General features: G+C 36.7%; 4 protein-coding genes and 1 pseudogene across 4 annotated transcripts; 3 read left to right on the forward strand and 2 right to left on the reverse strand.

Annotated features, from left to right (window-relative positions):
* Window positions 1-132: 132 nt before the first annotated feature.
* LOC125585540 (zinc finger BED domain-containing protein DAYSLEEPER-like) lies at window positions 133-2,224 on the forward strand. Its single transcript, XM_048754808.1, has 3 exons — window positions 133-1,336; window positions 1,425-1,754; window positions 1,845-2,224. The coding sequence occupies exons 1-2, from the start codon at window positions 791-793 to the stop codon at window positions 1,710-1,712; spliced, it is 834 nt and encodes a 277-aa protein (XP_048610765.1). The 5' UTR covers window positions 133-790; the 3' UTR covers window positions 1,713-1,754; window positions 1,845-2,224.
* A 677-nt stretch (window positions 2,225-2,901) lies between these two features.
* On the forward strand, window positions 2,902-4,477 carry LOC111205287 (annotated as a pseudogene).
* Window positions 4,478-4,666: 189 nt separating this feature from the next.
* Window positions 4,667-7,186, reverse strand: LOC106390926 (probable zinc transporter protein DDB_G0291141). The gene has a single exon (XM_048754809.1). It carries the CDS (start codon window positions 7,016-7,018, stop codon window positions 4,745-4,747), a length of 2,274 nt encoding a protein of 757 aa, XP_048610766.1. The 5' UTR covers window positions 7,019-7,186; the 3' UTR covers window positions 4,667-4,744.
* Window positions 7,187-7,328: 142 nt separating this feature from the next.
* Window positions 7,329-8,809, reverse strand: LOC106390928 (DNA-directed RNA polymerases II, IV and V subunit 6A). The gene is made up of 6 exons (XM_013831481.3): window positions 8,660-8,809; window positions 8,246-8,279; window positions 7,999-8,171; window positions 7,849-7,900; window positions 7,691-7,758; window positions 7,329-7,608 (listed from the first exon to the last, which is right to left on the reverse strand). Exons 1-6 carry the CDS (start codon window positions 8,695-8,697, stop codon window positions 7,539-7,541), a joined length of 435 nt encoding a protein of 144 aa, XP_013686935.2. The 5' UTR covers window positions 8,698-8,809; the 3' UTR covers window positions 7,329-7,538.
* Window positions 8,810-8,881: 72 nt separating this feature from the next.
* On the forward strand, window positions 8,882-13,365 carry LOC106390927 (anaphase-promoting complex subunit 2). The gene is given in 18 exon segments (XM_048754810.1): window positions 8,882-9,253; window positions 9,341-9,412; window positions 9,518-9,600; window positions 9,845-9,984; window positions 10,154-10,404; window positions 10,502-10,573; window positions 10,651-10,895; window positions 10,985-11,395; window positions 11,475-11,676; window positions 11,794-11,896; window positions 11,990-12,072; window positions 12,161-12,280; window positions 12,430-12,518; window positions 12,591-12,672; window positions 12,761-12,771; window positions 12,773-12,920; window positions 13,003-13,068; window positions 13,145-13,365. Coding segments are annotated over 18 exon segments (2,523 nt in total). The 5' UTR covers window positions 8,882-9,031; the 3' UTR covers window positions 13,268-13,365.
* The last annotated feature ends 2,425 nt before the right edge of the window (window positions 13,366-15,790 follow it).

A 15,790-nucleotide genomic window follows, 5' to 3' on the forward strand; every position in this document is an offset into this window, starting at 1 on the left:
AACAATGAATCGCCATTCACGCTCTTGTCCAGAAAAACATGAAACCGAAGTTGTTGAATATGATCCCAAAATTGATAAGGAAATGGTGGCTGGGATTATAATTTATCATGACCTTCCTTTTTGCTATGTAGAATGCGAAAAGGTTAGGGAGAGAGACAAGTATCTTAATTCGGAATGTGAGCATATGTGTAGACAAACCACAAGTAGGGAGGTGTATAAGAGATATGAAATAGAAAAGCTGAAGTTGAAAGAAACGTTTGCAAGTTACCAAGGTCGAGTGTCTTTCACTTCTGACTTGTGGACGAGTCGTAGCCAAGTGAGGGGTTATATCTGCCTCACTGCTCATTATATTGATGAGAAATGGAAGCTACACAGTCACATCTTGGCATTTTGCGATGTCAAACCCCCACATACCGGTGAAGCAATAGCCAAGAAGATTTTTGATATCCTAAAGGAGTGGGGGTTAGAGCGAAGAGTGTTTTCCCTCACCTTAGATAACGCCTCTGCTAATGACAACATGTAAAAGATCCTTACTCATCGTCTGCAGAGTGGGAATGGCTTGTTGTGCGATGGAAAGTTCCTCCATGTAAGGTGGTGCGCCCACATTTCGAATCTGATTGTCAAGAAAGGGTTAGAGTTAGGTTCTAGTCTTTTGGTGAACATTAGGGAGAGCGTTAAAGCTTCTGATTCAAGGAAGGATTCTTTTGCTACGTGTGTTGAGAGCGCTGGTATTGAGAGCAGTGCTGGTTTATCTTTGTATGTGGACACACGGTGGAACTCCACTTACGAGATGTTGGTGAGAGCTCTCAAGTTTCGTAAAGCCTTTGATAATCTGCATTTGTATGATAGAAACTACAAATGTTTGCCTTCTGAAGAAGAGTGGGATCGCGGTGAGAAGATTCGAGACTTCTTGAAGCCATTTAGTACAATCACAGCATACTTCTCTGGAGTCAACTACCCCACAGCCAGTGTTTATTTCATGCTAGTATGGAAGATCGAGTTGTTGTTGAAGAGGTATGCAAGGTGTAAGGATAATGAGATAAGATTAATGGTTGTGGATATGAAAAGTAAGTTTGCTAAATACTGGGACGAGTACAGTCTTATTTTAGCTATGGCAGCAGTACTAGACCCAAGGATTAAGCTGCATATGCTTAAGGAAGCTTATCATAAGCTGGATCCTAGAACTTCCGAGAAGAAGGTTGAAGTCGTGAGGAAGAGCTTGGAGTTGCTTTATAAAGAGTATAGTTCAAAGTCATCTGAAAGTTCTTCCAGATTTGCAAAAAAAACTCCACATGAGCTCCTTACAGAATCTCCTCTTGAAGATGATTTCGATGATGTAAGTATTTGACATAAAGTTCTTGCTTATTTTGACCTCTTAATAATTGGCTAATTGCTTTTTTATCTCTGATTTTGTTTGAATATAGGATCTGCTTGAGCTTGAAAGGTGTATCCAATTTGGTTCAAACAACGAAAGGACAAATCTGGACATGTATTTGGCTGATACTAAGGTTGATATTTCGGCTTTCTCAGATATGGAGGTGTTAGACTACTGGAAAGATAAGCAACACAGATATGGTGACTTAGCTTTGCTTGCCCGTGATATTCTTAGCATTCCTATTACTACTGTTGCGTTTGAATTTGCGTTTAGTGTGGGAGGTCGGGTTTTGAGTCCTTTAGAAACCGTCTCCACCCTAAAACTGTCCAAGCATTGATCTGTACGCGAAACTGGCTACGCGGGTTTGTTGAGTTTGAAGGTAAACTCCTTGTCTTCAATTAAGTGTTTTAAGAATTAGTGTTGTTGGTTAACTCATTGTTTAAATGATTTCTCTGATTACGTGATATAGGAGACATTGAGGAGTACTTTGATTATGATGATGAGGATGCTAATAAAAGAGCAAGTAGCTCAGGAAATGAAGATTCAAACATTTGGTAACTTCCGTGCATTTAGCTCTTTGTGTAACTTGTAAACTGCTTTAGCTCGTTTCAAGTTGATATATTGATATTGGACTACTGGTAAACTGTATCTTGCTGTCTGTGATTGTATCTTGCTGTCTGAGATTGTATTTTGCTGTTTGGTAGACTATAAGATGTATCTTGTTGTCTAAGACTGTAGCTTGTGTCTTAGCTTGTGTCGTCCTGTATAGCGAATGTTGATGATTATTGGACCGTTCCGTGTTTAAACTTCACGATTGGTTTAATAAAATTGGACTTTTTAAGCAGATTACTTATGGGTTTTTTGTATTTTGCGTCATTTTGCTTCATAGGTGTGTTCTGTAACAAAATAATATAACTTGTGTTCTTTGTGGGTTTTACGTTGTGGGTTTTTTGTACTTCTTTTGTTTATCTGAGTTCTTTTGCAGATTGCATACTCTTGTAGTTCACATGCTTATTTATCAGTTTGTAACTGCTTTAGCTCATGACATTTGTTTCATCTTTGTTTTGGATGTTTTTTTTGTTTGTTGAAATCGATCTTTAGTTATCTCATGTTTGTTCTAGACTAGAACTTCTAGTGACTGCCATCTCTCTTGTTTTTGCAGAGTGGAGTGGACAGTGGAGTGGAAGTTGAAACGAATGTTAGAGACTTGGAGAGTGGACATTGCTTTACATGACTTATTGACTGCCACCTCTCTTGTTTTTGATTTTTATACTTTATAAAGCTAAATTGGAACTTTGACTTTTACACTTCATGAATAAAAACATGTAAACTTTGGTTTTTCTAATTTCATACTTTGAATTTGAGGACAAAAATGAAAAAAATGAATAAAAGATACTTTTTCATTTATATAATCATATTTTGAGTTTTTAAAACATGTAAATTTTGATTAAATTTGATATACAAAACATTATTACATTGCATAAAAATTAATTGGGCTAAAACTAGTACCAGCTCTAACCCTATAATTAAAGAAGAGTTAAAATAAGACTAGGTTAAAATAGGGTTGGGCTTATATTACACTAGAGAGGGTTCGGCCATAACCCATGACTTAACATCCCTAGCTACGTCGCTACGTCCAATTAGACAGAGCCAAGAGACGCAAGAAAAGCATAAATCCGTACGAGTTTTTTTTTTTTTTTTGGTAACCGAGTATCCTGACCCCATCGTGGTGATCCAGACTAGAGACCGAAGCGAGCAAGGACGCTACCAGGGTCTGTCACCATGTGGCTCACCGCGAACGGTCTTCGGTCTCAGGCGCTGGGATTCCGCATGTGAATTCTCCAGTGGCCGGGTTTCGAACCCAGGTGGCGGAACTCACAGCCGTGAGCCCTTTACCACTAGAGCTAGAAGCCCCGAGCTCCTCAACAAGATGAAAGATAAGAAGAAGATGATAAATAGTTTCAAGAAGAAGGCGAAGAGGAATGTTGAAGAATTAAAGTATCCAATCTCTGATCACTACTCTCCTACCAAATCAACCAACTCATTCAGTCCTTGGAACTAAGTTACTCTACGTTACAAGAAAGACGTCGTTTCCTTGCGGCAGAAGCAAACTTGGAGGATCGTCAACATTCTTTCAACCCTAGCCAGTTCACTCAAGAGTCTGTGTTGAAAAATCAGGAGCTTTGTCTATAATGATAAGAACAACAACAACTTTCAACATCATCTTTGCGTTTCAGATTACTCAGCGGCACAAGAATCAGCGTTACGTTATCACTCGATGCTTTATGGCGGTACTTATGATCAGAACATGATGTGTATGGGTAACATCAACAACTTTCAGCATCCTTGGGTCTCAAACGGACAACCACCAGAGCTACAAGAACCTAATCAACTGATGCAGCATGAGCCTTATGGCTTGGATCAACACATGTGTATGGGTGATACTGCCAACATCAACAACGTTCTGGATCCATGTCTCTCAGATGACTTCTGCTTTGATTTTCAGGACCCTTATAGTGGTTTCATGGTCGGTAACCCTAGCTTCCCTCAAGATTTTAATGCTGACATGTCTTCAAGCTATGTTGATGAGAACAGACTACTTCAGGGATCTACTCTACCATCTCTCTAGCTCCAACCTTCCCAACGACAACTATGAGATTCCTAGCAATTTACCTGATAAATTAGCTGATCATATTAGAAAGTGAAGCTGTTTATGTATCTTCTGCACGTTTTTATTTTGAATAGGTACTGATAAATATACTCTGCTAGACAGCACTTTTAAAGCTAGACCTTTTGTACGGTTTAGTACCACAATTCATATAATTTATGCATCGTCGTATCTTTAATGAAAACTCGTAGAAATTCAATGAAACAGTTTATATAGATACATTGTGATATGTATTTCTCTCATTGATTGTCACAGCAGATCCATCTTTTGTCTCATCAGAATTAATTTTCAAAACATTTGCTTCTATTTTATGTTACTTTTCTATCACTCTCTATATAACCAAAACAGAGCACGAAACTTAAGAGTTTATACCAAGGACTGTAGTCGTTGAAACCAAAACACCAAACTTAGAAGTTTATAACAAATACTCAAAGTTTACACTTCACTCTCACTTGCCATGTTGAAAGGATTTTAAAACAACACTTTGTAATAACTATAAACACCATTGCTTTTACGCATATATATTAATGTAACTGCAGAACAGAAGTTTTCAAGTCGGACTTTTTGTTCGATTTACTACACTATTCATATATGGTCATATCTTTAATGAAAAATCACACAACTGCAATGAAACATTTTATTTTGAAACAAGTTTTAGATGTTTATGTATTCAGTGACAACTCTCAAAACTATATAAATTGCTATGAGTTAACAAATTCAACCTGCAAAGTCAAATCCTTGACTCCTGCATCTTCTAGTAAACGTGAGACTTGCAACTTAGTATCCGTCTTATCTGAATCAGCTGACACAAGGAGATGGAGAGTAGCCACCACGTCTGAGTTCGTGAAGCTCCATACATGCAGTCTCTGGATACTGCAAACGCCTTTCGTCTTGAGGATGTTTCTCATTGCTTCTCTCAGGTCGTGCTCGTGAGCCTTGGGGACTCTCTGCAGTAGAATCCCTGCAGAGTTTCTGAGTAACGGAATGACTGAAGCGATGATGAGGATGGAGATGAAGATCGAGCTTGCTGGATCTGCAACTAACCATCCCTTGTATTTGATCAAGAGTGTCGAAACCACAACTCCAACACTCCCCATGGTGTCTGCTAAAACATGAAGGAAGATCCCTTCCATGTTATGGTCAATGTGGTGATGCTCCTTGTTTTCGCCTTTAACGGGTTTATGATCCGAATAATGATGATGGTCATGATCTTGCCCGTGGCTGTGTTTGTCTTCATGATGCTCCTCATGAGTATGGCTATGGGAATGATGATGATAGTCATGGTTGCATTCATGATGCTCCTCATGTTTATGGTTATGAGAATGATGCTGATGATGATCATGCTCATGATGCTCCTCATGTTTATTATGGCTATGGGACTGGTGGGAGTGAGAATGTGTGCAACCAGATCCTCCACCATGAGCATGATGATGCTCCTCGTGGAAAAAAATCAACCCCACAACATTCACAAGAAGCCCACCAACCGAAACAACCAAAAGACTACTAGTAGAAATCTCCTGAGGATCCAAGATCCTCTCAATCGACTCAAGCACAATGAGAGCTCCCACAAGAACAAGAAACACCGCGTTGACATAACCAGAAAGCACCTCAAATCTCCCACGGCCATAGTTGAACTGATGGTTTGCAGGAAGACGAGAGATATAAGACGCATACAACCCAATCGCCAAAGCAGCACAATCAAACAACATGTGACAAGCGTCCGAGATAAGCCCAAGACTATTGCTCATGAAACCAGCCACAAACTCAACAACCATATACGCAGTGTTGATCAGAAGAAAAAGCGCAATCTTTCTAGACTTCTTCTCACTCAAAATATGGCGGATAGGCTTCATAAACACGGTGGAGAACGACTCAGGAGATTCCATCCCAATCTCTTGATAATCCGAAGAGTCTAACTCTCTAACTGCAACGTAAAGCAAGAAACCACACAGCAACAGTCCCCAAAGAGAAAGCTCAGGGAAGTAGAAGAGCTCCAAAACAATAGTGCAAAGAAACGTAACGAGAAACTCCCTCTCAGAGTCTTTCCTCAACTTATCGTCGTTGTAACTCTCGCTCAAGAGTACTCCGAACACAACAGTGTTAGCTAAAGGCCAACCTAGATTCCCAAAGGAGACACCAGCTTCATCGCTTTCAACAAAGCTCCAAAGAGCAAGCGGGAACAGCAACACAGTGGTGAGAAACAAGGTTATCAAACGAACCCGTTTCTGATCAAGCTGCTTGATCTCGACCCAGTTCATTGAAACCTTCTCGTAGCAGCCTAAGAAGCCAGATAGAAACGGAAGCAGCATAGGCCATATTCTCAAGCAGTTCTTCACAGATGACGAAGAGAAAGGGAAGCAATCTACACGATCCCAGCTGATCGATAACAACAACAACCCAACGAACAAAATGCAAAACCCACGAACCTTGGACGATCCAGCTCCGCCGTGATGATTCCTAGACTCCGACAAGACTCTGGCGGAGACTGTGCCGGAGAGCTCGGCCAAGATCATAGCAGCGGCGCTGCAGTAGCGGAGAGCTTGGAATCGGAGGAGGAAGACGACCGCTAGAAACCCCGATTTCGCGAGTATGAGCTTCGTTTGAGATAAGGTAATCGAGAAGACGGTGCGGTTGTGGCGGAGGAATGAGTCTTTCTTAGAGGGAGAGAAGAGAGTGAAAGCGAGAGAGAAGACGAAAGAGAGGAGGGAGACGAGGAAGGTGAAAGGGAAGAGAGAGAAGGAAGGGGAAGAGCGGAGGAAAGGGAGGAGAGAGTAGAGAGATCGCAAAGAGAAGAGGATGAGGAGGAGAAATGAAATTGAGGATTTAGTGGTTCCATGGATCGATCTGGTTCGGGTTTTGGAAGGGGTTGGTGTTGGAGTGTATGGGAACGAAGGGTAAGCTCTTCCGATTGATCGGGCAGGCAATGAAAGACGATTCGGTCGATGTTGTTGATGATTGTGGTGGTGATCCGCCATTGTTGAAGCTGGAGTTTGACTCTACTGCTGAGTCGCCGGGAGAGTTTCAGTAAGCATATACTTTCTGATTCGGTGGGTTTAATCCCTATACCGTTTGGTTTTAAGTTAACCGGATGTAACCGGAACAAAATTTAATAAATGAACCCAAAACCAAAATTCAATTTTGAATTCGAATCATTTGTTGTAGATGTAGACGAACTCGATTTAATTTTTTTTTTTTATTTACGCTGATTTATTAAGATATTACAATTATGATATAACATGTTAAGTTAAGATAACAAGTTCTTATTATAAGCAATAGCCGACAATATTTTGAATAAAACCAATATGCAAGTTGCTATTCAGATGTCTTTATATTTCCAGTTAACTTTCTCCTACATTCGCGGTTAAGGCGAAAAGTAAACAAGGCGGTTAACAACATTTTAACTTGGAGCAACATAGCAGATAATACATCAACGGTCATGAGAAGTAACAAGCTTGTTGCAAAATACATATTAGTATTTGGGCAATAACAAGATTATCAATCACCGCCAACTTGACGTTTCCATGAGTCTTCAACGATCAACTCATCAACTCCCCACTCCTCAAAACTGATTCCGAATCATAAACGCAAACATAAGAAACAGATCATCTTTATTTTAAAGATATTCGATACGACCAAGGCAAACTCACCTCCCGTCAGGTAGATAGCGTCTTATAGTGAATGGTATCTTCCTTTGCCTCAGCTCCTTCATAGCAATCTTATAAGCCAATATCATAAAAGTTTAGCTCAGATGTCCAGAAAGAACCGAGGATAGAGAATAAGTGAGCGCAAGTAAAGTAGTAAGCACCTCAAGTGGGTCAGTCTCACCCTCAAGCTCAACCATGACAGGAGCATTCATGCTGTATCAGCCCAAAAAAAATAACAGCATAAAGAATCAAGTTCTATAACTTGAGAGAGACAATGAAGCAATAACAACAGAACAAGGGCAGAAGCAGACCTAATTTGCAGAGCGCGAGTGCCGAGGATACGTGCACGTTCATACTTGGTCATAAACTTGGAAGTTTTCCGAGGACGTTGTACAGGTTCTGTCTCGACCTTGTCTTCTGTTTCAAGAGGCTCTCCATCGACGTCCTCGTTATCCTTCATATCAGCATCTTCCTCTATTCCTTCCTACTCATCAGAAAATAGCTGGTGTTAACAAGCAATATCAATGTCTTCTCTACAAGGAAGAAGATTTAACTTACTTCTATCTCAGGCTCCGCTGGCTCATCCTCATAACTGCAGGAAAGAAAGAAAAAAAAAAGAGTCAAGACAAACATTAACAAATTGAACCACCGAATGAAAACAACATAGATAAATGGGGTTTAACCATAGCATCAAAACTAGCAAACTGCAAACTTTCACTAAACTGTAAAATGAGAAAAGTTTCTCTCGGAATCAAGAGCTCTGAAAATCTTAGCGGTCACAAAAAAAAAATAGCCTCTTTATCTATCAACCGACAAGTTCATCGAAGAAGTGCATGGACCACTTTCAATCTTGACATAACTAATCCAATTTCTCTCAAACGTTTACAATTTTTTTAAGGAGAAAACTGAATCCTTTTGAAATTGAGCGTAAACCTAATACAAGCATAGGTAACCGAGAGAAAGAGAGAATACCCCAAATCATCAACTTCGTTGTAATCATCTTCCGCCATTGAAATCGCTTTGGAGATCGCTCTCTTCCTTTTAACACAATCGATAAACCCTAGATAATAGTTGTGCGTGAAAGATGTAAGTTATTGCAATCTTTTATATTTCCGGGTTTATTTATCCGGCTCTATATATATAAACGGATATTTTCGGATCATTTTCTTCCAAGTATGTATGTGGTCCATTTGGTTGAGCCGATGTTTGATTTCCGGTTCGTTCCGGTTTAAGGAAGAGCTTTTTAAGGAAGAGACTTGTATTTGATTCTTCTAGTGATAAACGGAGAGTCTTTGCTTGCGGTTACACAGCTCTTAGTCATAGGGTTTTAGGAAGTTTGTGTAGATGGAAGTTTTAGGCTCATCCGAGTACAATCTAGAGACTCTATCGGACGATGCGATTCGGGAAATTACAGAAAGCTACGATGGGTTTTTCACCACCGTGGAGTCTCTCATTGCCGGCGCCGGAGACTCCTCAGTCGAGAAGGAGTTCGTGTCTCATGTTTCTACTCTCTGCAAGTACGGCCTTGATTCTCTTGTTCGTGACCACTTCCTCACATCACTCGAGGTATTACAAATTCTACTCTTAAGTCCTTGAGTTTTCCAGTTTCTTCTCTTGTGATGATCTTTTATGCGGACACTTGTTTTGTTTCAGCAAGCTTTTGAGAAGAGTGGTGCATTGAGTTTTTGGGATCATCTTGATGATTACTTCGGCAAGAACCATACTGTAAGTAGATACAACGCTTGGTGGATGGCTTAATATTCTGAGATTGACGTTTTTCATTTTTTCTATTCGTAAGTTTTGACTAAAAAATAGATGCTTTTCGGACAGGATTACGGAGAAGAGATTCACCAAGTGTTGTGCAAAGCTTTGGAAGAAATATCTAGAGAGAAGCAGTACCATGACAAGTGTTCATGCTTTGAAGTCGTTTAAAGAAGAAAGGCTGAACTCAGATGCTGAAAGAGTTGAACTACTTTTTTCGAGATTCCAGTCAATGTACGTCCATGGTTGTTCATGCTTTGAAGTCGTTTAAAGAAGAAAGGCTGAACTCAGATGCTGAAAGAGTTGAACTACTTTTTTCGAGATTCCAGTCAATGTTGTCTTCTACTTTGATTTGGAAGAAATATCTAGAGAGAAGCAGTACCATGACAAGTGTACGTCCATGGTTGTTCATGCTTTGAAGTCGTTTAAAGAAGAAAGGCTGAACTCAGATGCTGAAAGAGTTGAACTACTTTTTTCGAGATTCCAGTCAATGTTGTCTTCTACTTTGATGACTACTCTTCCTCAGCATTTTCCTGGTATAAACATCTTTCCGTAGCTTCTTCTTCGTTGTTGATTTTCGATCTAGTCTGATCTAAACAATCATTGGGGGTAGTAGTGTGTTCCTTCGTAATCATCAGTATCTTTTCCACTTGTTTTGACCATGTTCAGTCATTACTCTCATAATTTTCCGTCTCTTTGTTACAGAAATACTGCACTGGTATTTTAAGGAAAAGCTGGAGGAGCTAAGCGCAATCATGGATGAAGATGATACTCAAGAACTGGAGAGTGATGGCATGGATTTGGACGAGAGTGGCGAAATGGATGCTGACGAAGGCTATTCAAGACATGACGAGTTGGTGAAGAACATTGGGAAGGTGGTCCGTGACCTTAGAAGCATTGGTTTCACTTCTCTGGCTGAAAATGCTTATGCTTCTGCAATCTTCTTGCTTCTCAAGGTACTTTTATGCATCAGAATCTGCCTCACTGAGACTTATATGTGGTCAGTATACATATAACTCTCTACCTTATTTGGCAATGTGTATACATCCCCAGGCAAAAGTACATGATCTGGCTGGTGATGAGTACAGGACTTCTGTTTTGGGACCAATAAAAGAATGGATTCAGGTACGCTTAGATTCTCACCGTACCATTACACTATTTTGGTTATTTGGCGATTCCTGACATCTGAATTCTCTTTCCAGGCAGTCCCTCTTCAGTTCCTTAATGCGCTTCTTTCTTATCTTGGTGATTCCATAAGTTATGGTACCACATCATCTTGCCTTACCTCTCCTCTGGCTTGTTGTCCATCTCCAAGTTTCTTCAAAGTGATGACTCCTTCCCAAGGAACTGTTCGGTGGAAATTAAGGCTGGAATATTTTGCGTATGAGACACTGCAAGATTTAAGGATAGCCAATCTATTTGAGATCATTGTTGATTATCCCGAGAGGTATTTAGTTTTTTTTTTCTCCCCACATATCTAACTTGACACCCATTTCAAATATTGTATCTCTGATGGAAATTTTGTTGATGGAACAGTTCTCCTGCTATTGAAGACTTGAACCAGTGCCTTGAATACACTAGACAGCACTCTAAGCTAGTCGAATCTTTTATCTCGTCGCTGAAATATCGTTTGCTTACTGCTGGTGCGTCAACGAATGATATATTGCATCAGTATGTGTCGACCATTAAAGCCCTTAGAGCAATAGACCCAGCTGGTGTGTTTCTGGAAGCAGTGGCTGAGCCAATCAGAGACTATTTACGCGGACGGAAAGACACCATTAAATGTATTATTACTATGCTTACGGATGGAAGTGGACGGAATGCAAATGGTTCCCCTGGGGATAGTCTTCTTGAAGAGTTGATGAGGGATGAAGAAACTCAAGAGAATGTTGGTTTTGATGATGATTTTCACACTGATGATAAGCAAGCATGGATCAATGCATCTCGGTATCCTTTCTGTTGTATATTATCTTTGTTTTGTCATCTTCCGATGGCATTGGATTTGTCTGACCTGCTTTGTCTTCAGATGGGAACCAGACCCAGTCGAGGCTGATCCTTTAAAAGGTAGCCTCAGTCAGAGGAAAGTAAACATACTTGGACTGCTTGTTGATATAATTGGATCTAAAGAACAACTAGTAAACGAATATCGTGTCATGCTCGCTGAGAAGCTTCTCAACAAGACTGATTATGACATCGACACTGAGATACGCACTGGCGAGCTTCTCAAGGTAATCTCCATTTTTTTCACTATTAAAGTTTTTTTTTTTATCAAACACTATTAAAGTTTAATCTTGGCAAACTATTGGTGTATTTTCTCCATTGTTGCATTCTTGTAATGCCAATAGATACATTTTGGAGAAGCTAGTATGCAAAGATGTGAGATAATGCTGAACGACCTGATTGATTCTAAGAGAGTGAACACTAACATTAAAAAGGCATCTCAAACAGGTCTATATTTCTGGAATCTTCTCAGTTTTCAGTTTTACAACTGTTACGTAGATTCCTATCTGAATCTTACATGTGTCCACCCCTTGTGTTTAGACATTGAGTTAGGAGAGAGTGAGCTGTCTGTTGATATTCTTACCTCGACGATACTTTCAACAAACTTCTGGCCACCAATTCACGTAGTCCTATATTCTTCATTCTGATTTTTCATCCATATCTGTTAAATGTGATTGCTTCCATTTACTTGATTTGAGGAGGATTTTTCAGGATGAGCCTCTAGAGTTACCTGCTCCTATTGACAATCTGCTATCAGATTATGCCAATCGGTATCATGAAATCAAAACCCCTCGTAAGCTACTCTGGAAGAAAAATCTTGGCTCTGTCAAGGTAGTTTTTTGCGTAGACACGTTAGCAGTGAATGATTCATGTTTTGTTATCTTTTTGATGCTGCGATTACATAAAACCATAAACTTTGGAGTATATGGGAAAGCAGATACTGACAAATGTCACCCTCTGAAATGGTTTGAGTGAATCAGTTGGAGTTGCAATTTGAAGACAGGTCCGTGCAGTTCACAGTTTCCCCCACACATGCAGCAATTATCATGCAATTTCAAGAAAAGAAAAGGTAACTTGCATGAATCAACCATTATGAATAATTTCTTCTTCCAATGTTACTAAAATCATGTAAATCTTTCAGTTGGACCTCTATAGATCTTGCTGCAACCATTGGAATACCCATTGACCTATTAAACCGAAGAGTAAACTTCTGGATAAGCAAGGTACATATTGTGGATGTAGTCTTCTGCTTGAAGTTTATAAACCATTCGTTTGAAGAAATAGCTAAGTAATAAAGTTTCGTGAAATAAGGGAGTTTTGAGAGTCAAATGCTAATGTGTTTACACTTGTTGAGTCCATAACTGATTCTGCAAAGAACGAAAGCGAGGAGCTTTTGGCAAGTGACGAAGAGAGTGAAAGATCGATAGCCTATGTGGAAGACCAGCTTCGCAAAGAAACGACAATATACAAGGTATTGATGATGCTTAAGGGCAAATTTTATTCTACTTCATTTTGCCTAAAAATCTAAACAAATTCTCAACAATTTTTTTCAGAACTTCATTATGGCAATGCTCACAAATGGTAGCATGGCAGTAGATGGGATCCATAACAGACTCAAGGTATGTACAATCAAAAGACATCAAACCTCTTCTCACATTGAATTTACAAGTTTGTTTTGTTTTCTTTGCTTTGTAGATGTTCTATGTAGCTGATCCTGCTTATGACAAGTCACTGCAACAGCTTCAGAGCTTTCTTTCTCGGTTAGTCGCTGAAGAGAAACTAGAGTTAAGAGATGGAATGTATTTGCTAAAGAAGTAGTAGAACTATTTTATATTGTGTTTATGATGATGAAGTAGTTTTGTCATTTGTATCAAAAATATCTCGTCGTCCCTTTAATGAGTTCTCTAATATCAAAATCTGAAATCCCGAACCAAAGAATACAGTGCACCAAGCGACTAAGCCAAGTTCACAAGTGAAACTAGAGAAAAAACTAATTAGTCCAAGCCCTATATTATTCTAACAAGAAGATAATCAAGGTCCATATGTCTTCATATTTAAGGTTTGCTCTCATATGTTTTCCTATGAACTCAGTTTCTAACGTTTGTGAGAACATAACTTTGGTTGCTCTAAAATGCAGCCTTCTTTAACTTTTTATGAAAATCAATAGCTTTTGGTGACAAACCTAAAGCATAATTCATTCATCTTCTATCCCGTGTCTAAGTAAAATTGTGTGAGCTAATTTTTATGTTTGTTTTCTTGGTTTCTACGTAAATATGTTTTGTTCGATAAATACACATTTATTATTCCATGCAAATCGTTTATTTTAATCTCTTAGATTTGTAGGCAAATAAGCTATAATCGGATCACATGCATCAAGTATTTTTAGAAAAGTTACCAAAAAAAAAAAAAAAGTATTTTTAGAAATATATGATTGTGAGCTGAAAATTGACGGTTATGCGAATTTTCATCCTATTTTTATCAATCGCCTATATATTAATTGAGGAACATTTGAAGAGATGTAACCTCAATTTTGTATTAATTAAAATAGGCTCCAATGCATAGGTAGCACTCAATTAGGTAGTCAATTACATTCAATTGAAAAATAAGTAGGTCCACATTCGATTTTTATATGTTGTTAGATACATAAGTTGGTCAAACTATATGATATAATGATATGATATGTTATTTTCTTTCCTTAAATCAAACCTACGGAATTACCATAAATGACTAATATATATATGACAATTAAAGATTTTAATAATAAAGATTTGATAACAATTTATATCTCCTCCATCATTTTTTGTTTAATTTTATATCATTAAAATAAATAAAACAATCAAATTAGCTATAAAAGTAAAATTTAGATTTTTTCGTATATGTTATATTTTGAATTTTTAAAAACGACAGTAAATGACTAAAACAATTAAAATTATCATGTTAAAAATTAATGATCAATGGTTTAACATTTTTATTATAAGAAGATACACATGATTTTAAAACCATATGAGTAAAAAATATCATTTAATAATAAAATAAATATATATATATATATAGATTAAACACTATATACCATAGGATTACATAAATATTTTAATATTAAAAGTTTCAATAAATTATAAACTTATTAAAGATTTCAGATTGAAAATTTTGTTATCGATGATTAAAATATTTTGTTAAAAAATGATATGAATGATCATAGAACCGTATGATTAGAAATTCTTATTTAATAAATAACTATATAAAATATACTATTCTTAGAAAAATAGGTTGGTCCATCTTAACTTATATTACACTTTTTATTAAACTAACTATCGAATTGATAAATAACGTACCAAAAAATGTTTTACACTTTCCTTAAATAAAAGCTATGAAATTACCTAATATGATTAACATATATGTGAAAATTAATTATTATGAATAATAAATATTTGATAACAATTTTTGTATCTTAGTTCTTTTTAAAAATTTTATATTATTAAAAGATATTAAAAATCACATTAAATATATAATAAAAAAAAATTTATTTTTTTATATGTTATATTTTGAATTTTTCAAAACGTCTATAAATTATTAGAAATTGAAGATCACCACTCTTAAAATTTTGTGATCAATAGATTATTTTTTTTGTCATAATAAGTTACAAATGATCATATAATTGTATTAATATGAACTTTTATTTAATATTATAAGAAAATACACATGATTTTAAAACTATATGAGTAAAAAATATCATTTAATAATAAAACATATATATATATACATATATATAGATTAAACTATATACCATAAGATTACATAAATATTTTAATATTAAAACTTTCAATGAATTTTCAAAAACATTTATAAATTATAAACTTATTAAAGATTTCACATTGAAAATTTTGTTATCGATGATTTAAATATTCAGTTATAAAACGATATGAATGATCATAGAAGTGTATGATTATAAATTCTCATTTAATAAATGACTATATAAAATATACTATTCTTAAAAAAATAGGTTGGTCCATCTTAACTTACATTATATTTTTTATTAAACTAACTATCGAATATTCGAATTGATATATAATCTACCAAATATTGTTTTTGCACTTTCCTTTATTAGAAGCTACGAAATTACTTAATATGATTAACGTATATATGAAGATTAATTATTATGAATAAATATTTGATAACAATTTTGGTATCTTAGTTCTTTTTTTAATTTTATATTATTAAAAGATAATAAAAAAATCACATTAAATATATAATAAAAACATTTATATTTTTTCTTATATGTTATATTTTGAATTTTTCAAAACGTCTATATATTATTAGAAATTTGAAGATTCTCACTCTGAA

This window comes from Brassica napus, chromosome C4 (genome assembly GCF_020379485.1).
Source record: "Brassica napus cultivar Da-Ae chromosome C4, Da-Ae, whole genome shotgun sequence".
NCBI lineage: Eukaryota > Viridiplantae > Streptophyta > Magnoliopsida > Brassicales > Brassicaceae > Brassica > Brassica napus.